This window comes from Danaus plexippus, chromosome Z, assembly GCF_018135715.1.
Source record: "Danaus plexippus chromosome Z, MEX_DaPlex, whole genome shotgun sequence".
In the NCBI taxonomy this organism is placed as follows: Eukaryota; Metazoa; Arthropoda; class Insecta; order Lepidoptera; family Nymphalidae; genus Danaus; species Danaus plexippus.
The window spans coordinates 13010915-13038048 of NC_083559.1; the positions used below are offsets into that span (position 1 = coordinate 13010915).

Here is a 27134-nt window from a genome sequence, read left to right on the forward strand (position 1 = left end):
TTTAAAGTCAATTAACTTACAGCAACAAAGAACTTTTGCTAAACGTAGTAGCATTATGTTAAATTTATAGAATAATACTATAATAATACTACAAGTATATAGTGTGGATGAGAAGTATAGTTTCTGTAAGTAATAAACGAGCAATTTCTAATTTTATAAATTTATTAAAAATTTAGAACATTTTATTAAGTTAACAAGTGATTATAAAAAAATTATTATTGTGAAGACAAAATTAAATTTATCTAAATATTAATGCAATAAATTGATATCATTACAAACAATAAGATTGAATAATAAACACATTAACACATTAATATAATTGAACACATTTCATTGGACATATAATTGTTTTGCTTTGTCATATCTTTATGACTGTGTTATAGTTGGATAAATTGACATCACCACTGAGTGTTTTCTTTTGTAGATTCTAAAACAAAAAAACAAAGGAGGTTACAATATAAAAACATTTACTATCAAATTGAATTAAGGATGTGTTAAAAATCACCTTTTTAAATAAACTGGCCATTAATAAGTTAGTTTTTTTAATATTTTCCTTTTTCATCTCTTCTTTTTGCCGCATGACTTCCGGTAGGGACTTGTAAATTTTTTCAGAATGTTTTTTCATTTCACGTTCATTAATGAATTTTGGAGCCACTGTGACAAAATTACAATTTGTTTTGTATCATAAACAGTCACCAAAGCTAATATTTTAATATCAATTTGACTAACACATTGTATATAAAAACCTTTTTTCCTTCTCAGCTCATTGCCTAATTCTCTAGCCAGATTTTGTAATTCTGTATTTGTGAGACTGTTTAGAGTCTGTTGCTTGTCCAGTTGCAACGACAGCAATTGGCGTTTGGTAATTCGTTCGTTGGCTCTGAAAGTTATAAAAATCAAACATAAATATGTGGTCGAATGTAATGGAAAAAATCTATTATCAAGTATAAACAGAGGATTCTATATTTTGAACAGCCATCTTAACTCACCAATTCTTGTTACCTGATTTGGAATGCAATGCGTATTATGGGATGGGATATAAGAACCACAACAATTAACTGGCATGCCTATAACAATTGAAATTAATCTCTAACTAAGGTTCTAACTGGTCTAAATAAGTTAAAATGGAAATATATACCTCCACAGTAAATATTACAAGGGTCCAAACAAGTATTGCCAGCACAATTAGGAGTATGAATTACTATCATTTTCATTTGAGGAGATTCGCAGTCTTTTGGTCTGAAGTAAAAAAATTGGTGAGTTAATTTATACTGAGCTAGGACTATTTAAGGACTACCTTTACCAAAGTTAGTTAGTTATTAACAATAAATACATGTATTATAATATTTTCATTAAACCTTTATGATTATCTTACCGCGATTCATTAATTAATTTCAAGCAATGTTGTCGATTTGAACTCTTCTCAACGAAGTCTGGTCGATTTTGTTCCAAGTACTCCCTAACGGTAAACTCACGAGCCCTTTTTAAAAATTCGTCTGTACTTGATATTTCACTCTCATTCGGACAACTTTTCGATCGGTGATAGTTCTTGCCACATCGAGGACTACAGTTTTTCATCTTTTTTTCAATCTTTCTGGACATTTCCTTAAAAGGTATATCTTCTTCTTTTCGTTTTGAAGGTACTTTTACTATAATATTCTGTAACTGTCGCTCTTTGTTTCCGTAAGTGACTTCCTCGCTGATCATGCTGTCAGATGTTTGTATGATCAGGTTGTAAGCTATACAATTTCTTTTTGTCTTCTCAACGAGTGTTTTAGTGTTGTGATTTTTACATTTGTGCCCCCTACAAGAACAGTGATGGACCTTCCTGCATTGATTGCAGTTTACCGAGGTACTGCTGGATGCGTCACATTTTTTTGCTCCATTATAAGATTTGCATCGTTTTTGATGGTATTTTTCACACTCTCTTTTGATTTTATTTAACACTTTACAAGTAGCCGAATCGGACGAAGTGCTAGGTAGATCACTGGAGAGTGGTAGATCAGATGATTCGGTACACTGTTTAGTTTTAGATTTTTTTGAAGATAACTGAACACTTTTATCTACAAAAGTCTTGCTTGGAATGGATCCACAGCATTCATTGTTAGTCTTTTTTTTCTCAGGACCTTTATTTTCGTCACCAGTAGAACAAGATGTTTTATTTATATCTTGATCCGTACTCTTATCCGTACTCTCCTCCGTATCGAGAAAATAGTTGAGAACCGTGATAATTTCCTTAAAACATTTTTTTCTTTTACCTTTTTCGTAATCTTTCTTTGAATATCGTTTTGTTATGTCTTGAATCATTTCTATCAAGGGATCCCTGGATATGCATTTGTTTATATTATCATCAGATTCACTGGTGGATGGTTTTAATTGAGACGGTTCATCTATATCGGAACTAAATTTGCTTTTCGAACTCACATCAATGGATTTTAAAGATTTTTCGGAACAGCAGGAATCATACTTTTCTTGACATTTTTCTGTACAAACACCTTTTGGTTGTTGCTTCTCTTTTAAAATTTCTGGGTCTGGTTGTACCCCGTCGTCTTTGGTGGATTTTTTGTTGAATGTAACGCGACAACATCTTTCCATTTTCCCTGTATCAGTATTTGAACGGAGAAGTGGTTTCTGTACGTTGCATCGGTCGTTTCTCGGGAAAGTATTGCATTTATTATCAGTAAGAAATTTTTTTTCACAAGTAGGTTTTGTATTGAGTTTACAATTAGCCTTATTATTTAGTTCAGAACTAACGATACCTGCTGGGGTCTTTTCTTGATATGTATTGGAATGTCCACATGAAGCTTCAGGTTTTTTACAAAGGTTTTTAAATATGTTGGTATCATTGCATTGTACGGCTTTCGAACAGTCTTCCCTTAATGATGTGAAATTTTCAACAACGTCGTTCTTTAGCGTTTCAGTCCCTTTTGAGGTAGACTCTACCTCAGTCTTTTTCAACAGATTCCTATCAAATTCCTTGTTTATTCCTCTGTTTTCAGAGCCCAAGCTCACTTTAAGCATCATGTTCGTACCTTGTATAGGTATAGTGAAATTATTTTCACCTTGTCTGTCGTTAGCTTCAGTTATAGGTGTGTTCGGTACATCTGGGCTTGATTGTATTTCTTTATCGTGTTTTTCAACTGTGTTTGTCGAAGTCTCTTTAGTATTTCCATAAACTATGTTTACGGGTTCTCTTTCTTCCATTCGTATAGCTCCTTCCAAACATTTATTGACCTGATTACGTGAAGAATTTTGTGTAATTTCTTTAAATCTCTCGCTAATCAACTGAACGCAACATTCGTCGTTAACAATATTAATATCAGATATTGATGGATCAGATATCTTCGGATCTATGCTCATTTCAGTTTGAACAACTCTTGTAGCTTCATGGACAAATATACTAGGTTTTTTACAATGAAGAGAAAACTTATCATTTCTGTCTTCAGAAGTCGATGATTGTGTTGATTGTTCACTTGTTCGATTTCGTAACGCTAGTCGTAAATTGAGATCAGTTTGTGATGATTTCGTTTGAATATTAGAGCTATTACTGTCCTTTATAACCAAACATTTCCTCTCACAATCTTGACTTCCGAATGTAGATATTTTTCGAGGGGATGTCGAATTGCTAGATGGGGCACTAACTGCATTAGATGCTTTTAAAACTGTATCCACTTTCAATCCTTTACTATTAAGCCGCGAACACTTGTAAATTAATATGTTTTCAGGCATCTCATTTTTTGTGACTGTGTCCTCTGTGCACAAACACACATATTTTATTTCATCTCTGTCTTCGGGTACGCATTTGGGTAATTTATGAGTTTTGTAAATAGTATTACATTTTTCACATTTGTATGGAACCGATTGATGGACCGGCGCACATGACGTGGAACAGGTTTGTGTTCTTACAGGAGAATAATCTTTACAACAGTTTAAGTTAACCTGAACTGAACTATCTACGACCCCAATTTTTGGATGTGCTTTGTGATAAGGACAGCAACAATAGTGGTTATCTGTTTTAGTAAAGTTTGTCTTTAGGGCATCAGCTTCTTGGGTGCATTTAGTTAATTTTGCTTGCTTGTAATGGTTGTCTGAAGTACCAGATGAAAGTGTGAAAACAGAATGACTTCTTTGCCGTCTAGCACTATTGTATTGTTCAATATTAAGATTAGACCCTGAGCCACCTTCCAATCTACTTGCATCACCCGATCCATCATCATAGTTATTTCTTATCAAATCTTTCATGAGATCCTTTATTCTGTTTTGTGTTTTAGTTTCAGCATGTCTCACAACATCAAAAGCAATGTCAGAACTTGCTAGCTTCTGTTTTAGAAATATTTCCTTATCTTTTAGATGTCTTTTGTAAGCTTGTTCTCTCTGTAAAGCCTCAAGATATTTTTGATATAGTTGCTCTGAAGATATTTTATCAATACCTGTGTCAGAAGCGATCTTGTTTTTATTTGAAATATCTGAATCGGTATGAGATAGTTGTATTTGTCCAATCTTAGGTGCAATAGGTTTCTCTTGATTGATAACGGTATGTAGATTAGGAACACTTTGGGAAGTGGAAGCTACAGGTCCTGAATTGAATTTATCAATACGCAAAATGGACTTCTTGGGTTTTAGTAATTTACTCCTTTTCATAGTATCATTCTCAGATGTACTTGTTGTAGTGTGATGTTGATTATACAAATCTAACTTTTTGCTTTCAAAAGTAAGTCCGGACAGAAATTCAGTGGAAGATTCATCATCTCTGTATTTTGATTTAATCAATTTTTCAACAACATCTCTGATTAGTTTCTTCTTTAAATTAGGGTCGTCACATTTATAGTCTAATGTGTTCTTAAGCATGTCTATTCCCTTTTCTAAGTCTTTGGTAAATGAATACTTTGATGTTTTGCTAGAATCTGTTGTCAAACCTGCACTTGACTCCAAGCTAGATTTATTACCAGATGGATTTACTGTATTCTTGTCAATTTTTAACTGATTCTGATTATAAATATGTCCTGGCATATATTCAAAACTCTCTGCATCGGAAACTGGTTCAGCATGTTTTTCTGGAATGTTCTCTTTGTCAATGACATTTTGTTTTCTACTATTCTGCCTTCTTAGTTTTCTTACTTTTTTCCTCCTAACTCTTTTCTTTAAAGTATTTACACTGATTAACACTGGAATCTTTTTAACAGGTTCGTTTTGTTTAGGCTGTGCATTGTGGTCCTTAGTTTTTATCAAGGTTGTTTGGATTTCTTTATCCATTTTAACCTGTGGTGTTATGGCAGTTTCAACAGAAACTTTTTCAGGGCTCAAACTAACACTTTTTGTCATATTTTCAACAGACACACCACCATCTCTCTCAACATTAAATGATATATGTTTTGTCAAATTAACATTTATAGGCTTCATATATTCGGACATTTGTGGTACGTTCAGTTCAAATAAATCAACATCCTTTTTATATATCTTTGTGGATTTTTTTGAATCCGTCTTCTTACTTTTCATTTTAACATCACTAACATCAACTGGGGTTGATTGTGCAGTTGGTGGCCCTAAGTCTGAATTGTGTTTTGTTTCATTAGAGTATTGCTGTTGCAAAGCCATCCTCTCAAGAGTACTTAGACTGGAAGCTGAATTTTTTCTGTCACTTTCATTAGCATAGCCAACATCAGCTAAGGAGTCCCATTCAAGCCTTCGCTGCGATGTTACACTACTTGTCGGTGAAATGGGTTTATTCATTGAGGTATCAAGGGTGCAATCATGGGCTGGAAATAAAATAATAAAGAGTGTGTATAAAGAGATTTTAACCTCATTTATTCCTTAATCCATGCAGATTATTATATCCATACTAAATGTATGATGTCTGAACATATAAAATGGTCTTTCAAACAATCTCTGTTATAGAACTGAAGATTATGATATGATGATGATAATGATGAAATAAGACTACATATGTATATACAAAATGATTTGTACATAATCAAATTGAAAACATACATTTCTGAGACTGAACATCATTTGATTTATCAGAGTCATTGTCAGAACTCTGACATTGATGTGTCGGTGCTTCTTCACTTATGATGGGAGGGGACACTGAATCAATCTTTGTCCTCGCATTATCTTCCTATAAAAGAAAATACATAAAGTTAACAAAACAACCATTTTTACCTTTATCATACAACAGAAATTCCAATATAAATTTTAGACACTCCTAATAGTGATTTTAATACTTTAAAGAATTATTTTGTCCAAATGTGTAAGAATAAATGTACATGAAGAAGTGACCAATACACATGTACATAGTAATAGTAGAAATGTAGATAGTAATAAAAAGGACTGTGAAGGAAAACATTGTGAGGAAACCTGATTGTATAATATCTCAAATTATAAGATTGAAATCGCCAACCCATCTTGAGCAAGTGTGGTGATTAATACTCTAACCTTCACCATGTGAGAAGAGGCCTTTGCTCAGCAGTGAGCTCCAATAGGCTGATGATGATGATGAATAAAACTAATACTTATTCGGTTTACTATGCGTTTATAATAATTTTAAACAACACATTTCCGACGTTTTGAGATAAGAATGAATCATTCTAATCTGTCTGTGAGTGATCACGATTGCTGCAAAGTAACAGAACATTGGTAGTGTGTTATTAAAAATAATTATAAATTCATAGTAAATCTGAAAAATATTAGTTTTATTTCAATAAATACTCGCAAAAGTCTCAGATCTCATAAAGCAAATAGTAATAGGAAACATGTACATGTAAATAATAAATGTACAGAAATTGAGTCTGAGCCTTCTTTGTTTGCCCTTAAATCAATTTTATGATTGTATTCATAGAATTACTAGATAAGATTTTCCAAAACTCAGGTACCCATTTTCAAAATAATGAGGCTCTTGTGGTCTTATTGATCAACATTAAACTCAATTTGTAGTACTCCAAATGAGTTCTAGGCCACACAAACTTTCAAATGTTCACATATTATTTTATCATAATATATTTTACAATCAGAGACCATATTCATAAACACTTGATTAATACATACAAGGCATTATGTTTAGTATTGAAATCTGAATATATTTCAGAAATATTACATTAATTTAGAGAAATTATAATACATACTTTCAGAATAAGACAAACTAAAGACTCAAGCAAATAAATAGCAGTAATAACTGAGATTGAAACAAGATTGTTTTCTATTATACGTCATAGAGCATTACATATCCGTTACCTTGGAAGAACCAGGTTCAGGAATTGAACACTTGATAGAAATCCTACATAGTTCCGTCGAAGATTCACTTTTCTTATTATCTCCCGAGTCAGAGGAATCATACTGTGACTTCATTCTCCGCCAAAATATACTAGAAGGATCTTTTATATCACTTTGTGTTGTCGATAAGGAAAAAAATTGCTCTAAGTCTCTTTTTCTACCAAACTTTTTGTAATATTCCAAAATTGAACTATTTATCGCAGAATATGAATCTTCAATGTTGTAATCAAATCCACTTTTTGTATCCGTCTCATCTGTTTCCATTTCTATACTTTATATTAAGAAATAATAATTCTCTTAGATAATTTAGACATTACGAGTTAAATTACAAGTTAAAACAAATATAAATTTTAAAAATCAACTGATACTCTTTCCGTTTTATTTTGATACTAAATAACGACATTTGTATTTAGGTTGGCTATGCTCAATTAACGTTCCGTGACCTATAAACTAGGTTCCATTAGTTTTTTATAGATTGTTTATCTGATATTCTTTATTACAAAAATGATTTCTTTTAATACTATTTTCTAAATTTAAAAACTTTAATTAAAAGTTAGATTATATTATTGGGGCAACAGGATGGATGAAAATAGCGTCTATATTTTAGAACGATATACAAAATAACACCACTGTCAATGTCAAAAGATGGATGGGGTTGATATGTGACGTTTTCAAATTAAAATAAAAATTTGCTTTTTCTGTCTTGGAAAATTAACTATTTTACTAGGCTTAAACTTAATAAAAAAATAATCCTAAAATGTCTCGTCAAACTTCAAGACTCGATGCGAAGAAAGTGGTAATTATATTTCAATAAATGGTCTAAAAATGCTATGTCTGCATTAATTAATCGTAACTTGATTTTTGTTTGGTAGAATTCTGAATTATTAACACTTACGTATGGAGCATTGGTATCACAAATGTTGAAAGAGATAGATAATCCTGAGGATGTCAACAAACAATTGGAGCGCATTGGTTACAATATGGGCGTTCGTCTTATCGAGGATTTTCTAGCCCGGACACCTTCTACACGATGCCTCGAAATGCGGGAGACTGCTGATAAGATACAACAGGCTTTCAGGTTAAAAACTAAATATTACATAAAATATTTGCAATTAGTCTTTATTAATGGTAATAACAGTAACTGAGCAAAACTGATCTGCCCTAACTGTAGTAATATATATAACGACACTTAATTTTACAGATTATATTTAAACATGCAGCCGGTTGTAACAAGTTGGAGCAGTGCTGGTGATGAATTTTCATTAGTATGGGACCAGTGCCCATTAAGTGAGTGGGTTGAAATGCCCAATAATGGGCTTAAGTATTGCGCTTTGATACCTGGAGCTATCAGAGGTGCTTTACAGATGGTGCAGCTAGATGTGCAGTGCTGGTTTGTACAGGCAAGGAAGATATCTAACAAATAACTATATTGAAAATCATAAGTCACTTACAATACTTGAATTACTTTAATTTTTAAAAGAAAATATAGATGGCGACTGAATGATAATTACAAAACAATAAACTACAGAACTCTCCTGTAACATTATATTAGTTGTACCATTATGTACAAGAGTAAAAGTGAATCAATACATGCAACTAAAATGCAATGTTAGTTTCAAATTACTTCAGATTAAAGAATGATATAAAAAAATATATATAGCAAGATTTATTAAAATTGTTTTTTTTTTATTTTTTTTAGTGTTAATGTAAAAGTTTTCATGAAAAATGTATTTTTATTTTAGGATTTACTTAAAGGTGATCCTATCACTGAGCTGAGAGTGAAGTATATTAAGAGATTAGAAGACGCTGTGCCAGCTGGTGAAGACTAAATGAGTTAAATAGTTTTGTCCCATATTTACGATATAAGTTATGTTGTATAATTTGTCTCTTCTTGTATTATGTTCATGTGTAGTACACATAGCTTACCATTGAGCTACATTTGTGTATTGAGAAATAAATCCTATAAATAATACCATCTGCTTATTTATTATTCACTTAATAAGAGCCCATTTTTTTTCATAAATTTTTCTGTAGTAGTACAATGTCAACTTTTTTATTTTGTTGGACGAATTATAATCTTGAGTACTGTGTGGAGAAAACATGAAGTATGAGATCTAAGACTTTCATGAGTTTTATTCATTTAAATGAAACTAATATATTTTGGATATACTATGTGGATTTTATTATTTTAAAACTACATAATGCTGACATTTCTGTTACTTTTCAGCAACCGTGATCACAGTATATATCTAAAATCTATTAGTTTCATTTAAAACATGAAGAAGTATGTCAAATGTAATAAAGGCATTTAGTTAATCTTTTTTTTTTTTTAAGAAAGGTAGTTATATATTTACCAGCACCTAGAACAACAAAAAGTATATTAAAAAATAATCTAGGCTAGGCTACTAAGATAGTATAGTAAGTTAACAAATAAAAAGATTTATTGCAATTATTAATTTTTAAATTCCATTCCTATTTTTGTAAATGGCATAGTTATGGATTATGCTAATGTATTTAGGTAAAATATTTTTTTTAAAAAAAGAAGATATTTATGCAGAACACTAGAAGTATTTAAAAAAATATTTTGTTCAAATGTAGATTTGAAATGGGAATAGAATCTTATTTTAATCTTATCTTCCAAGTTTTAAGGTGACTAAATTTTAAGAAGCTATTAACACACAAATATCTCAAACAATGATAGTTGTATTGAATTAAGTAATACTAGTTGCATTAAGTAGTTTTATAGAACAAAAACTTTGTGAGAGTTTACATTAAAATAAAGTACCTTAAATATTAACATATGTATATAGATTAACTACTTTTACATACATATTTTATGGTAATATTGCAGTGGCTTTATTAAATATTCTTAAAATATCGTATTGTAAAGAAATCTCGGTAATCACCAATATAATAAAGTTCTTGTTTCTTAAGCAATCACAAATGTGACTAATGAAGTCGTTCTTGAAGCGGCGAAAAAATTATTCGTATTAAATACATTTTTTATTTAAAAAACTGTCTCCAAGACAAATAATTATGAAAGTTTTTCCAAGGAAACAATTGAGTAACGTTGTTTAATTAAAAAATTAAAACCTCACTACTGCATACGGCGTCAAAGCAAGCAGTTATTCTTGTCTTAGAAAGAGAAATTATAAGAAAGTCAAAGTACATTTTAATAAAAAGACGAACAGAGTAGAGGCAAGTCTGTTTGTATGAACATGTTAGAAAATTTAAATCACTAATTTTTTCTGAATATCGGTTGCAGTTCATTTCATTTTTAAAATAAAAGTTTATATATTATTGCCATTAATAAAATAAAGAATATTATTGATAGGAAATCTGTATGTAGTGTTTTACGTATAAAAGATGTACCTAGTTAATAATTATTTTAAAAACTGGGTCTGTTGTCGTTTAATATCACTCGCAACCCAGTTCTAACATGTTTTATTGGAGACTTTTAAGTTTGACATGTCATTGTTAGTTTATGTAGTTGATTGATTGTGTCTTTGAAATAACTGTTAGACATATTGTTTATTTCAATGTTAGGCAATAAAAATTTCTGTGTGGAATTAACATGATTGTAGTACCTGCTTCGAGTCTCACTTGGACTGTTTGCAAATAATAAAATAAGCACCTCTACAATAGACAAGACTGAAGAGTAGTCTATGGACTATAGACATCGATCAAGTATCGACAATTGTGTATCAATAACCTGTTCAATTAGTATTCAAGAGCGTCCTGAATAGAAAACAATAGCAAAATCCACAATCGAATCACTCGTTTTATAGTTTTTTTATCGATAAGTTATTTTAAAATATTGTATCATGATCCCGTCCTCAGTTCACTTGAATCTTTGTTTGTGAAGTGACGTACTTCTAACGATAAAAGGTATCCTATAATTGGATTACAGATTTACGAATTCCCGTATAAAATTTTTATAAGCATTATTTTATAAAATATTGATTCCATATAAATTAAAACAAAATTTTAAAACGAAGAACGTAATTATTCTATATCAGTATAAAAGTCTTCTAAATATTGTATACATACACAGATGCAAGCAGACAATGACTTCGTTAGCTGGGGCGCTCTTCTCACGAAGTGTCACTTCACAACTGCATTTCCCGCCCTAACACGAAATTGGATCTTATTGCATCGGAATAAAATTTTAAACTACTCGCCATGCAAGAATTATCCCTAAGATAAGGGCGGCTCTAACGCTATAAGAAATATATACAAGTGTATATAGTAATTTTCTCCTGTAGTTTTGAGTTAGCTCAACCTACTTGACTAAAAGCTTTCTGAAGTATATTTTTTTCTCTATAAAGGCTGGTATCTACATCATTTAAAGCAGTGTTGTTCACTTATAAAATATAAACCGAGCTCCATGCAAATTATAAATACTTATGTTTTTTAAATAATTTTGTATATTTTAAAACTTAATGAGTATGTTATGTATATTAAATAAATTGTGACGACGCTTTTCTAACAAGCCCACATTATATCTTCTTCCATATAATGTATTTTATAAAAATTAAAATCAACTCGTATTTATATTTTTTTTGTTGGTGTAATATTTTTTAATTTATTTGTTGCTGTAACTATTGTGTAACTATACACCAACAAATGTATGTCTTTCTATACACAAATTCATATTCGGATTTCCTAAAGTTTGAAATTGAATAACATCTTAAAATGAAGAAACAATTGTATAGAAATGGTATCCGATGTACTTTGGAGGAAAGAATTCTTACACTTTTTGTTATATTGCTCAACAATAAGTAAGCAAAATTTCGTCACAAAGTTATCCGTACTAAAATACTTACTTTATATTTCATTCAAATCTGATTCGATTTGAATAATTATTTTATAAACAGTTTTGGTGCTGATGATAAGAAGAGCCCTTTTATTAAGACGATATTTATTTTGTTATTTTACTTACTTGTCTTCTAAATCTGTTTCTATTTATTATACAGAGTAATATATTGATTATAATGATTTTGTTAAACACTCTTATACGTAATACGATAACAACGAAGTCAAGTTGTATTGCGTACATCAAACAGCTTTATCACAAATCATTTTATAAAACAGTTAACACGTTCATGTAAACAAATGTCTTGTTTACTGAGGATGTAATATTATGTAAAAACATTCTACATAAATTGATACCTATTTATTTGAACAAATACAACGTGATTGTTTTATCGTTTGAATAGTGTGTTTTAAAGACATGTTTTTTTTGATATAATGTTACCTACCTACCAAGTTTGCTAAAAGGCCTTTTGATTAATAACACCAGGAAATTGACTATTAATATATAGATTATACTATAAGGTGACTCTAATATTTTGAACAGTTGAAATTACTTATGAATGTATCCCATTGCTCTTTCAACTGATTTATAGCAACCGCTTTCATTGTTTCATTAAGGGCACTATACTTAAGGGAGTTGAAAGCAAGTTGCTTAATAAGTCTTAGGTCTGAAAGTCGGCTGGCTACACCCACAAAAGCAACGTAAAAATCATCAGACAAAGGATCCGCTTCCCATATACCGGGATCATCACTGGAAAGTACAACAGGCAGGCCCTGAGCTAGAAAAGCGCTCAGCGGATGATTGCGGACATCGTGTACCAATGACAGAACATTATTTGATATGACATTCACTTCTATACCGATTCCTTTATCTTTAACGGCTTTCATTAATAACGGATGCTTGATAATACCGTACGCGTGACCTAACCTTTTAGCTCCCAACAAGATAGCGTCTATAAGATTTTCATCCGTCAATGTTCCGTACCAATTAGTTTCGCCGGCGTGAAAGAAGTAGTTCAGTTCCTTGGAGGCAGATAATAATTGCGGTATGAACTCTATTAAAGGACTGCCCAAGTCCTCCTGACCGACCAGATCAAATCCCGCAAATAAATCCGGCATGTCAGCCTTCAAAGTTCTGGCTAGATTTAAATATTTATCCAATTGAATCCTCTCAATTTTTCTAGATGGTGCGTAAATAAGTTTCGCACCGAAAAAATCTGGGTACTCTCTCTTGAATTTCTTTATTACCTTGTTGTATGTCTTCGCTGTTATTATTGGTGAATAAACTGTCCCATCCAAATCGTACAAATTTGGTAAAATACTTCTCAGTTCAATATACATAACATTATCCAATCTAAACTTCAGGAGCACGTCGTAAAAGTATTGCTCCCACACTGGCCTGTATGTGAGTATTTGAATGACTGTACTAAAGTATTTCATAAAAGTTCCCCATGATTCTTTGATGGTTGGATACATCATGTCAGGGTTGTCGACACGCATAGTGAAATATTGCCTTAAATGTGCATCGAATGTGGTTGTATCATTGAAGTTGTCTCGAACATCCTTAAGTAACTGCCACCTGCCATCACATAACGTTTGTGGCCTTTTAAAGGAAAATTTAAATTGTATGTCACGTAAACCAAAACAGGTATAGAGATGATCCATATATGTCAGGCGCATGATGTAATCGGGTCCCAAAATTCCCATATCGTGAATATGAAGCGCCGCTCCCTTTGGTATGTCCTTAATGATCTGGTAAGCTTTAGATTTATTTATATTATTATTGTACAAGAAGAAATGATGTGAGAAGTTGAATGCTTGCGGATTGTTATAACCGTAGTCTACTTCACGGAACTTGTGTTGCATTAGACAGTTGTTGACGGCTAGCTCTTTATCTGTGAGCTGAGTGTCTCCCCCTAGAGATAAGAGGGCCTCATCTCTGAGGATCTGGGCTCGTTTCGCATTGTAATCGTCGATTGTTGCATAGCAGACGTGTAGGAATATATAGAGATATAAGAAACGCATTTCAAATGAGGGGAGATCCCTAGCGCGACGTGTTCAGAGTACACGCTCCGATCACAGACTGTCATGAATCCGCTGTCATTGTTATCGTATTGGGTGGATGACCGTGGTCATTGACTATATTTGGTTGGCATAAAGGCAATTGTAACATCCTGTAAATTATTGATAATAACGGCTTTGTTATTACTTGATAACCGGCTCAAGATGCGACTTGTTATTGTTAGCGTATAAAATATAAACATATTCATAACTTTAATCATGTATTATTTAAGTGTTATATAACTTGTATATTTAAATATAATAATGATGCTTTTTAATTACACTAATATAAGTACTTACAGTATATTTTATAAATTATGCAAATTTAGCAAGTCAAACAACAAACTGTAATTTCTTTACAAGGCTCGTATTTTTACAATCTAAGAAGAAATTACGCTTCGTTAATTTTGTAGCACTAGTTAACTACCTCAACTCGAGTAAAACGTCAAAAATAGCAACCAACGAAGTACCAACATAATAAGCGAAAAAAAAAGTTTGTAAAGGACCGAAACGATCTCGTACAACCCGCAATTTCTATAGACTTTTAAACGATAAAATTTACTAAAACTCATTTCGTACTGGTGTAAATTACAGCTAGCGGCGTCTAAAAGGGTTCGTTTTCAAAGCTTAACTCTAAAGAAACTAAAAAATAAATCTGAAAAGAAATAAAGGCCGCCTCATCCGCCATGCTGATTTTATGCAACGAAAGGGTTGGGGTAGGTTTAAGTGCCACTTTGGTATGGAACCGCCCCGTGAAACGCATTTGTTGGCAAAAAAAGAATAAAATATGGCCGTCACACAACATGCATGATATTGAGATGTTTCGTAAAACTCGTCACCTTTTTTTTAATCTCCTAATTACTACCCAGGTACCACTACTCCTCGCGACACTCACAGATATCATGACAAACAATGGGTAGAAGCATGCTCAGAGGGGAGTTGTAAGTTCACAAAATATTTTGGTAATCATTGAAACGTGTTTTCGACTGTTATACCTAACAATGCAGCAAAGTAATATCGTACAGGTGTTGTCTTTCAGTCTTTTTGTTAGAATTATAATTACGAATGTATTTTTAATTGCATGGATCTATACATTTTTGATAATGTTCGACACAAAATGAACTAAAGCGATTTATTGGGCTACATAGTTAGTATGTCAAATAGACCACAATTTATAGGTATCTATAGTTTGATTAGGCCATGAAATCCGATTGTGACGCCACAGCTGCGGTGGGCAGTTGGCAACTAATAAATGTTTACTATTTAGGTATGTATATGTCACGGGTTTATTTCAAAGTTGACGTTTTATAGACTATTACAATAAAAATGCGACTTTAATAATGTTATGACTAACGTCACATTTATAGGTAGATGCATATAAATGTCTTCTTTTATATATGAATATTCATAATAACTTTTGCATCCTTGCTTACCTACTGAAATGTGCTCCCTGGAATACTAATAAAGCAAAACAAAAGTTAATCTTAAAAGTATTTATTTGTATGCATGTTTTCAATTGCATATGCATTGATTTACGTTAATGTGATAAACGAAACGTTAATCGTATACAGTCGTATAAATTATAGATTTTTAGAAAAATGACTGTTTTTTTTTTATTGTGACATAAGAACTAACTATTGTTATTAATAATCCCTAGACTAATTTTGATGCAATTAGTTTTTTACTCGAGGATTTAATTTTCCAAGTAGGAATGAACAAACTAGTTGTTAAAAGGCGGTCATGTTTGATATAAGTGGACGGTAGTTATTTCATGACGTCTTAGGAGTGTTGGTGGCCGGGCCATTGTCTCGTGATTTTTATGTGACATTTCTAGAAATCTCTTAACGGAATTCTGTTTAATCTGATTAAAGAAAGTGAACCTTAACTCTTGCCGTTACAGTATATATTACATTAAACATAAAAATTAAGCTTTAATACAAAATCTTCTGAACAGAATTTATCGAAGCAATTGTTTGAGATCAATGGCAATGGTTTTAAAATATATATTTATGTGAATTGTGGATTTATTTTTAATAAATTCTGTAATGAAACTTCAAACCACAATTTAAAATTTTAGCTTTCAGTACCTATTGAATAAAATTTCGATTCTATGTCAGATACGATTGTTAAGTAGTAATTGCCATCTGGCTGTAAGGTCTGTTTTCGCAACTAGTTATTGTTTTTTCGACTATAAAAACAATGTATTCGGATGTAAACAATGATCAATACTGAGGCCTTTTGTATTACATATTTTCAAAAATAAAAATAAAACAAAAATAATACAAATTAGTCATATAACATTCGACTGTACTAACATAAAATATTCATTAATACAATACATTTTACGACTACACTTTGATGTGTACATAGTTTTTATTATATAAATACACTCCTAATGTTTTCGGTCTGCGATGCTAAATTGCTTCATAGACAATTTAAGTTAATTTTAACATCTAATTAGCGGTTATCGGTACATTGAATCTGTTCGCCTCCAACGCTGCCAAGTGACACATGATTTTAAATTACGGTGACGGTGCGGCGCCTAGATAAATTGCCAGAGCTAATTCTGACGCTCTCTTTGATGTGTTTTTTTATTATTAACGGTTTTTATAAACGCATAAAATAAACACACGATTATTTCTATAGTAAACATTAATTAAGATTAAAAAAACAATAATTTACAAATTGATACAAAATGAAGATACTTTATAAGGTGAAAATCGATAAAGATATGTTATATTTTATGTAAAATCACATACAAAACAGAAAAATCTGTGACAAAAAACATTATTATGACCTTATATGGATATATTATTAAATTAATAAGCCGTTGAATGTGAAGAAAAAGAAAGATATCTATGTCTTTATTTAAGTGAACGTTCATTGATCGCTTTTATAAAAAAATATATATTATAAATCGGTTACGTCATGGAATTTATGCAATAATTATTATATGGTATGTAAAATTTGCAGCCATACTAAATATATAAATCATAAAGGTTTAATTTTTGTAAATGACCCAGTATGTTATACTAAGAACTAATAGTAGGCAAAAGATTTAAGATCCCTTCATAATAACGTTAATGGGCCTCGTGATGTTAAACCACCCAATATAAACATTTATTTAATTGTTCCATCTTAACTAGTGACGGTATGAACTCAAGGAATGTTTAATTTTATTCAAGAAACTTTTAGTAGGAGTTAAGACAGCATAATTGATTTGTTTACATAAATAGTACTTGATGTTTATGTTTCAATTCATACTCAATGAAATAATGGGATTACTTAATATGGGAAGACATGAAAGGACAAACGTTAACCAGTCTATTTCCGGTCAACTGAAGAACTACGTAAATGATTTCCGATATATTTAATTAGTTGAAATAATAACGATAATCCTATATTTAACTCTTTTTGCTATTATATTAGATAGAAATATCTAATGACGAAGTTATAGGGGAATGTTAATTGTTATAAAATTGAGAACTTGGACTTAAAAAAATTAATCTTTTATCCTAGAACTCAGAACGGAACAGGTAAAGAAGAACGTCTGAAGGTAGAAGGATGTAATGGGATGTTGACGTTGTTTTGGATAGACACGGGATATATATTTTATATAGGTAATTTCATATCCTAAAGTTTTTCCCTGACTGAGAATTTTTTTTTCACGAAGCACAAACTAGGAACTACTCGCAAAGGTTTTTAAAATACAAATGTACGAATCGAATCGAATTCTCGTCTAAAGTTATTATACAAATTACAAATATAATAAAAAGAATAAAAAAATCTATCCCACTTCCTTCCTTCTGAAGTAATTTGAATAAAAAACCAGTAATAAGACTGACACAACGTATGTATATGGAAAATACAATTATTTTGTCATTTCAACTTTCAGTTGATAAGAAATTATAATGAAGTGTATAATATTGTACAGCAATAACCATGTATATATTTGTACTACCATATAAGAACATAGTCTCAAGGTCAAGTGACAAGAATTAGTAACTAAAAAAAACATGGAATAACTATCTGTTAGTTTGACGTACATAACATTTTAATAATGATTGTTAGCTGCTGGTCTATAATGACAAATTACTATGCATCTTTTCCTTTGTTTGTATATGATTTTTACTGCTATAGCAGAGTGTAATTCGACAAAATAACCTGAAAGTACTTCTCTTAGTTGAATAGAAGTATGAGAAAATACACATTTAGCTTGTGAACTACAAGTTACATATTAAAAATTGAAAAATTACTTTTTTAACATGAACATACAGATCATTTAATTAATAATGAAATATAAATATACAAAGAAGTTTTTAAGTTCGTGTGTCTGTTGCATAAAGCGTTGTTTTTTTTTGTCTGATTTTTATAAACATTATTTACAAATATTAAATAATGTAAACAAATTTAATTATAACAAAGATGATTACATATTTAAATTATTAAAGCCGTTAGAACGATTACTTCAACAAAGATCTGTCAAATGCTAGCATTGGTTTTTTTATTCTGTAAATAATTTCTGACAGATTCATATAAATAAAAAAAAAGAATAATTTCGTAACAAAACAAAAGATAATAAAAACGTAACATTTTTGTTCCATTAATGTAAATAGTGTTTCTTGTAATGAATTATACATTGCAAATATATTTAAATGTAATTTAATTAGCAAGACTAAACATATTTTCCGCATTTTAGTTTAGATACGGCGATTGAAAAATCTGGTCGTTGATAAAAAAAAAACATTCCTAAAAGTTGCCATTAGTAAAAATGTTTATTTAAGGTTATTAGGTTATAGGCTAATACCAATTTGTTTGTCTATCTTTATTTTACTGATACAGAATTTTATTCATTTTTTTATAAGGCAATGTTGAATGGACAGACTTTATCCCATAATCTCTTATGTAAAAAAACATTTGTTATTTCTTATAGTCTAAGATCCTTCGCAAAAGTTTCTATGTTAATAGAGTAATCAAATAATTATTCTAATAAAGCTGTTTTTAATAGCCGTTTATTAAAAGTTAATGCTTAATACCAATTCACAATTTTCAAGATAGAGTTTTACTTATGGTAAAAATAACTGAGTATGAAATCCATTTACACATTAATTACTGTAGCTAATACTATAATAGACTTTTCTGAATAACAAAAATATCTTAAAGTATTTACAACTAAGATAACAACATAAAATATTATAAACAAATTGTTTTGATGTACAATATGACTTATGTCTATTTAATTTTTACTTCTTATCTAAAATCCTGTATGACTTTCTGTATAAATATATCCCACATTTCTGTCCAGGTGCTATACATTTTTGTCTTGCTGTCATAATCTAAAGCGCTGTAATTTATAGAATTTATAATCAATTGTTTCAAAAGACGTAAGTCGGCTCTTTTACTTGCAATACCAACGAATGCGATGTAGAAGTCGTGAGATAAGGGATCTGCTCCCCACGCGCCGGGATCATCGCTGGATAACACCACTGGCATGCCGTACGCCAAATACGCTGCCAACGGATGGTTCCTTACATCGGTTATCAAGGAAAGCACATTGTTTGATATAACATTCACTTCGATCGCTATATTTTTTGCTCTCACTACGGCCATCAGTTTCGGATGCTTCAGCAAAGCGTAACCATGACCTATCCTTTTCGTTCCCAAAAGAATAGCATCGAATAAATTCTCGTCCGTACTTGTTCCGAACCAATTAGTTTCACCACCATGAAAATAATAATTGAGATCGCCATCAGCGCTCTTTAAAACCGGAAGAAAATCGAGCAGTGTTTTTCCCAAATCTTCCTGACCGACCAAATCGAAGCCAGCAAAAAAGTCGGGAAGCTCTCTCTTTATCCCTCGAGCTACATCCAAGACTTTCTGAATATCTGTTATGTTATTATAGCGACGTTTCGTGACTATTAACTTCACTCCAACGAAGTCGGGGTGCTCCTGCTTGATTTTCTTAGTCACTCTGTCATACAAACGAGGCATAAACATCAGGTCGTGAACTGTACCATTGAGTTCGTACAAATTCGGCAATCCGCTTCTAATTTCAATGTACATGATGTTGTCCTTGTAAAACTCTTTGAGACCTTCATAAAAGACCTTCTCCCTGACAGGCCTGTATGTAATTAGATCAGATATCGTTCGGCATATTTTATTAAATCTCGCCCAAGTATGATTTATGTCCTTTTTCAGATGCTTCTTATTTTTAGAGAATAATGTAAAGTGTCTTTTTAGTTTCTCATCGAAAGCATCTACATTCTTTGTGTGATTTCTTAATTTGCTGAGTGATTTCCATTTTGATGGACAAGGTCGAGGGGGGACCGCCTGAGAGAAGCGTAGTTTTAATCCGTCGCTTGCAAAACAGGCGTACAAATGTTCCTCGTAAGTCAGCTTTAGCAGACGGTCGGCACTTAGCATTAGAGAACTATGGACATGCAGCGCCGCACCTTTCGGCATCATCCTTATTATTTGATACACTTTAGATCTCGGAATGTCGTCGTGATAATCAAAGTAGTGCCGCGAAAAATTAAAGTACTCTGGATTTTGAAAAGAATCATCCACCTCTTGTCGTTTGTATCTCATTAGTATTTGATTTGCTAAATTTTCGTCACCATTCAATTTAAGTTTCCCGCCAAGCTGCAGTTGAATTTCCTCTTCTATAATTTTGTCTCGCTCTTCAATATAATCATGTACGCTTATAGTTGTGCCTGTGTGCACGCACACAACAATCATAACGGCCACAAGGTATTCCATGTCCACTATCAACAGGGTCACCGAATGTCATACTACTGACAACGCCTCGTACAACTGAGCCGTAGCTGGAGCGATAGCCGTTTATATACATCCGTGTAATTTCTAAAAGCCACATACTGAATAAAATAAAAGAAAAAATTGTATAAGTTACATAAAGACTGAAACATAATTAGTTATTAGAAAATAGAGGTTAGAAAATAATATCCGTGAAATTGTGTGCTAATGATTACATGCTATGAATTTGATTCGTTATTCCTGGATTGAGATATATCGGAGAATTTATAGGCGGCATTGATTGTGACGTTTGATAGATCGAAACAGATAGTCTATTGCAGTATAGACGTGTTATTACACGTGTATATTTTAGAATATTTGAATAAATCCGTAAAATGAACTTGATAAATATTAAGATTATAATAAGACTTTGTATTTAATGCAAGTGATTTGTATTATAATGGAAATAATAAAACCAATTTTATAAAGTGATATTAGACCGTCCGGTTGATAGTTTGTTACGTAAAAATACGAGTTCAATTACATTGACATTGCGTTGTCGATTAGAAATCCAATATTGCAAATCGTTGTCAAAATTTTTCTTCGTTTTCCGTTATCTAATTTTGGTCCTTATGATACATGTGTGTGTACACATAAACAATACAGAGAAGTTTCTGAATGTGTTTGACCTTGTTAGTGCCATCTAGGGGAGAGTTTTTAAATTACGATACGCAGCGATAACCAAGCGTAGACGCAATTTGTAAGATTGGCATATTTTACGCTATGTGGCACTAGCTGCTCTAGACTATGTGAAAAAAAATTACACATGTGGTGTTATTCTACATAAAACCATGGTGTTTCTTTTTCTATATCGGTAATTATAAAAAGAGTTGGTATATGTATATATATATATATATATATATATATATATATATACATAGATATAATTGAAGAAGAAATATATTTCTAGTATAATTGATTTATTAAGGCGAAATTGTATAAATTCTTCGGCTGAAAATAATTTCATATCAATAGTAATTAATTAAATTAAGAAGCTCTTATAATAATATTAATTATTATATATCAGTTTGTTAATAATTATATATCAGACAGTTCTGACAGTGAAATAATCCAAGTGGTTGCAAAAAAACATGCGAAATGTATAAATAATCTTTATTAATATAGCACACAAATATTTCTTTTTAATATAAGAGTAATATATTTTCATCATGATTTCAAAGATGTTAGAAATGTTTTTGAAAATTACGAAATAAATTTGTTGTTCGAAATGAGAATACAGTTCCTAGTAATCCATTAATATAAATCTCAACTTCCATAGCAATATCGTTTTTATTTAAAATTTGTTCCTGAATCCACAGTTCATATTTATGTTCATATTAAAGGCTTAATTGAAAGTGACAAGTTCAATAGGTTACAGTTGAGGATTACGTTCATGTTAGCCAGCAACAAATTGATATTAAAAAATATTTTATCTCTTCTGATAAAAATAAATACAATAGTTATTTGATTACATACATTGCATATCATATTTAATAACACTTATGTTTGTAGTTTTAAAATTTAGTATCTGATGTTTTAGTACTGCCGCTCGTTCATAGATGTCGCTACATTTACATTTCTCTATCAGTAATGCCATCTGCCAACGAATAGAATACGAATATAATTTTCACAAAGTTACAACTAAATTAAAAAACTTTTTATGTCTCGAATTGTAAAAGGTCTAATGTCTGTCAGCCGAATATTCTAAGGTAAAGTAGTTGAAGTTATACGTTGCGTAATCAGGTAATAAAATTCAATCTCATAATTCTAATAATCTCAAAGCCGTCGGCAAAATAATCAGTGACAAAAAGTTAAACATTTTAATATGACACTATTTATTGTTATCTCACGTACTTATACATATTTTTTTATAAATTATCGTCTTACGTAAACAATTAAAAGTTTGCCACTGTTATATTAATAAGAAAATAGACTGTACGACTTTTGTAACACTTGGAATGGTTTTCTTCATTGTTTAAGTAACATCGTAAATTTTTACTGATTTAAGCAAAATATTTATTGAAAAAAGATTAAAATGAGTCCTATTATGTTTTTTTGTGTATTTCGGGACGTATTTTTTTAATTGATTTAATTTTAAATCCTTTTGTTTAAATACTCGTTATGTAAATGTTAAGAAAAAGGTTTTATGGACATAAAAAACATGTTTTCGGACAAAGTTACGACGCTTCAAGTAAACTGTGATTTAAAAGTCGAAGCTCGTCTTTCAGTCACGACTCACTTCAATGTCTCACGGCCTCTGCCATATTTAATTTATCCTTCCTTTTGTCAATTAGGTACTTCGTATGTTATTCATTATTGTTTATAGTTATCATTTTAATTTTTGTTTCGGCCATCTTGTATTTTTTGTTTTGGCAATACTGTAATGATGTTAAAACTGTTAAAGTAGGTGCATATTGTAATATATGTATTTTATTATTACAAAACAAAATTCAGATAAAATCTGACAAGAAAAGTCGCAAGAAAAATCTCACGTATAGTTATGAATGACCCCGGGGCAGATCGTGACTATGACATTCCATTAGGCAGAGGTGCCTTATTTTTATGATCCCATGCTGGGGGAACATCGGCCTTATAACAAGGTCCCCGCGTCGATTGAAGTACAGTACAGTGAGAGTCAGGCACTACGTGACCGTTCCTCATTTATCTAAAGTAATTTAGATCTCTAACGCTTTCTGTAATCTCGTATAGATATTCACACAGAATTGTGACACGAAAATGTACAAATAAAGAGCACATAAGATTTATATAGCGTATATAGAAATAAATCGTAATAAAAAAGATTTAGGACAGATTTATGTAAAATTGTGCTGTTGTGTTTGATAGACATTGACAATTTTTATAAAATTTTTAATCGTGAATATTGTAAAACAAACAAAAGTAACACAGAATTATTGCTAATAAAAAACTACGCTCGATATAAAGCTTTTATATTTTCTATTCAAAGCGATAACCTTAAAAGTTCCGATGGGTCCTGGACGGAGCGTATGTTTGATCATCAGTCGAGGGTCAAAGACTACCGTAGCAATAAATTAACAGTCTGAAGTATCTAATGGACAGCTTCAAATCACCTTCGAATATTGCCACATGTCACTTCGGTCCCCCAATCATTTGGTCAATTTGACGATACGGGCCCCTGTTTTGAAAATATTTAGACCGGACCAAGCAATTCCATAAGTGGGTTGTCCCCAAAATATTTTCAATTGAATAATGCATCCTGTCACGGTCGTTATGTTTGATGCCGTGTACTTTTTATAACTAATTTATATTGTTACAGCCATTAATGTGTTGGTTGCTATGTTTTTTTTATTTATACAGATTAAAAAGTTTGTAACGACGATAGTCTGTGGAAGCTTGAACGTTGGAATTAAATAGATTTCATTCAGTATCTGTTTTCTGTTCATATGACTTAAATCTTTTCGACGTCCGGCTCAAAAGGCCGCCGTTTATGTTTTTAAAAAAAGTATTAATTTTATATTTAGTGAAAAATATTGCTGGCAGAGCTGTCGGAAATTCGATATTAGTTACGAAATTGGCGAGAATAAAAGGGTTAACATTTAATATTTAACTTTCGCAGATACGTACCTATTTGTATATGACAGTGAAAAATATTTTGTGTAATTATTTATATTTCATAAATATGAATTGTGAAAAATTATGTGTGAGGGATGGGATGACGTAATAAATTATAATGAGAGAGTGTTTTCGTTACTTTTATGATTTATTATTATTGTATCAAGTATGAACGTTATTTAAGGATATCGAACACTATTTTTTCAGATCATGTATCTCAAAATGACTTTGCGGATATTATAAGTGTTAATTTTTCTTAATCACTAGATAAGTGTGCCTATATCTATACTTCTACAGTATTAACAAATAAATATCATCGAATATAATATATACATTATTAAAATAAGAAATAAACACCTTATATGTCTTCATATTTACATGTTACTAACAGAATCTGAACAAATCAGTGACAGTAGAATCTGACTACATTAATAAATAACGTGTCACTAAATAGGTATATGTTTTGTTACGATCTGAAGATATATAATATTAAATTATTTCAATTCTGTGATATTTTAAATACGTACTAGGTGCATAGAATTTAATTAGAAATGATCTAAGTTGCAAATAAACAAGTAATAATTGAAATGTCAATTAATTTAAATATAGAATAAGTTTTATAGCAATATAAAATTTAGCCATTAACAAATACTATAAGTCCACGAAACCATAAAAGACCACTAATTTTAATATTTTATCTGTCTATTAAGTTTTCACTAAGTGCTCGCAGCCAGCGACCAATTTGAGAATCTAGCTATATATTTTTTACTGCCAGGTAATTATTAATTATTTTTATTACATGTAAAATCCAATATGAAAAAGCTCTTTATCGGATACCGCTTAAGCATTATCATTTACCGAATACTTAATTACGTCAATAGCAATCTTTAAATAGGCCATTCACTGTCGGTCTCATTAGGAACGGATGCGGTTGCACAATACTTTCAGTGGCGGCTTTAAATCTGTCTGGTGTCACGTCGACTTCAAAGGCCGCCGCTTCCATTGTGTTACCTCCCTTAAAAGGGGGGATACGTTCTAAAGAGGAATTGTGACAATTGAGACGTTCCTTTTTTTTTTGTACTCTCATTGAACGATCTCGAAATCCGTGATTTGATTATTACGATTCACGTCTATTTTGTCAAATTTCCATCTACTATATACCGGGGTTTACCGCCTTTAAGACATTTCTAACATCGATTAATCTCGATGGTTGTGTAGGAAATCGAGCGATATTAAGTGTAAGATTGTCTGATAGCTGCTATATAAATCAGTTGTGATCGCTCAGCACTAAACCTGGCATTACAGTGCCCAGGATGCGCACTTCGTTACTGACATCTGGTGTTAATGTTAGACCGCAAAAGAGAAACCGCAGTGACGTTCCACTAATTATTCCTCATTACCCACAAAACTTCACCCTACGGCTTTTTTACACTAATTTGGGATCGCGTGCTTGGTTTTTTTGCACGCTATTTTGATGGATTAACATTTATAAAGGTGCCTTCGCATCCTGTCCGTAATTGGTTACGTTTACACGTGAATCGATCATATAATGCAATCATGAGTTCAAATGTCGTGGAAGAAGAATAGCTCTATTGTAATTCTATCTTTTTATTGCTTTATAATTAATATTTAATACTTTTATAAACTGTATTACGTATTTTGTACACGAAAGGATTCTGTAATAAAATGATTTTGCAGGCAGCAATCGTACCCCACAATTATGCAACCGAAATATTCATCAATAGCTAGAATACTCTCCCTATCAAAATATTTTAAGTAGCGGTAGTCACTCTTTAACAGATTAAAATTAATATTCATATAATAAAAGGTGCTAATTAAAACGGTGCAATTAATCGGAATAAATATCGTAAATTAAAAGGATATGTGGGTAGGAGTTAATGTGAACCATACAAATGAATGGCAATTTCAATAATATTTTAAGTCTAATAGTACAATAACAAACGTATCAATAGCCATCTCAAATATATATGAATTAAACTAAATGTATATGAACATTGCATTGGAATATTTTTTCGGTAAAAACGGGGCAGTTGCTATTACAGATTCAGATTAGACTAAAGAAATATATACCACAACATTTGTGTTCTTATCTCAAAAGGCGGTTCCAATTTTTTAGATAAAAACAATGAATATCAAAATGTTACTTAATTACAATACACAAAGTAAGTCTTTTTATTTGAATAACAACGCCAGTGTACTTTTTTATTTAATTTAAAACTATAATTTGTCGTCGAGGTCATTTCGACCCTACTTCGTTGAATTCCTCTAAAGCTACAAAAGGACATTAGCAATAATTGTCGTACTATTGTTATTGGCAACAGTTGCGAATACAATTAACTCGAAAAAAAAACCCAACATGACATAATATAATTTGCTGTACAATGGCGGATGTCACATTGTTTTTTACTGTCAAGATGATATGTTCTAATTATAAACAGCCGATGTCACTGACATATGTAAACTTATTAATTGTGTTATGAGGATTTTTCGTCAAAGAATCTATAAATCGTAACATAATTATTTCTTTTATATTGTAAACATTGAGTTCCTTTTCTTTGTATTTTTAA

The 27134-nt window shown here is 31.1% G+C and overlaps 4 protein-coding genes across 6 annotated transcripts; 1 reads left to right on the top strand and 3 right to left on the bottom strand.

Moving 5' to 3' along the window:
• Positions 1 to 144: 144 nt before the first annotated feature.
• LOC116777526 (uncharacterized) lies at positions 145 to 7661 on the bottom strand. 3 transcript variants are annotated; one of them, XR_004354052.2, is made up of 7 exons: positions 7228 to 7661; positions 5989 to 6115; positions 1376 to 5756; positions 1139 to 1239; positions 990 to 1067; positions 747 to 880; positions 507 to 654 (listed from the first exon to the last, which is right to left on the bottom strand). XR_004354052.2 is itself a non-coding variant. In XM_032671134.2 (6 exons), the coding sequence occupies exons 1-6, from the start codon at positions 7528 to 7530 to the stop codon at positions 359 to 361; spliced, it is 5163 nt and encodes a 1720-aa protein (XP_032527025.2). In that variant the 5' UTR covers positions 7531 to 7659; the 3' UTR covers positions 145 to 358. The 3 variants fall into 3 exon arrangements, 1 of the variants encoding a protein (XP_032527025.2); XM_032671134.2 differs by lacking the exons at positions 990 to 1067; positions 1139 to 1239 and adding an exon at positions 145 to 427 and having other exon boundaries at positions 506 to 654; positions 7228 to 7659; XR_004354053.2 differs by lacking the exon at positions 990 to 1067.
• Positions 7662 to 7895: 234 nt separating this feature from the next.
• On the top strand, positions 7896 to 9238 carry LOC116777372 (trafficking protein particle complex subunit 3). The gene is made up of 4 exons (XM_032670881.2): positions 7896 to 8062; positions 8139 to 8344; positions 8468 to 8666; positions 9009 to 9238. Exons 1-4 carry the CDS (start codon positions 8024 to 8026, stop codon positions 9093 to 9095), a joined length of 531 nt encoding a protein of 176 aa, XP_032526772.1. The 5' UTR covers positions 7896 to 8023; the 3' UTR covers positions 9096 to 9238.
• A 2069-nt stretch (positions 9239 to 11307) lies between these two features.
• On the bottom strand, positions 11308 to 14176 carry LOC116777490 (adenosine deaminase AGSA-like). Its single transcript, XM_032671055.2, has one exon. It carries the CDS (start codon positions 14104 to 14106, stop codon positions 12610 to 12612), a length of 1497 nt encoding a protein of 498 aa, XP_032526946.2. The 5' UTR covers positions 14107 to 14176; the 3' UTR covers positions 11308 to 12609.
• Positions 14177 to 18063: 3887 nt separating this feature from the next.
• LOC116777761 (adenosine deaminase 2-like) lies at positions 18064 to 21104 on the bottom strand. Its single transcript, XM_032671468.2, has one exon. The coding sequence runs from the start codon at positions 20899 to 20901 to the stop codon at positions 19393 to 19395; it is 1509 nt and encodes a 502-aa protein (XP_032527359.2). The 5' UTR covers positions 20902 to 21104; the 3' UTR covers positions 18064 to 19392.
• Positions 21105 to 27134: the final 6030 nt, after the last annotated feature.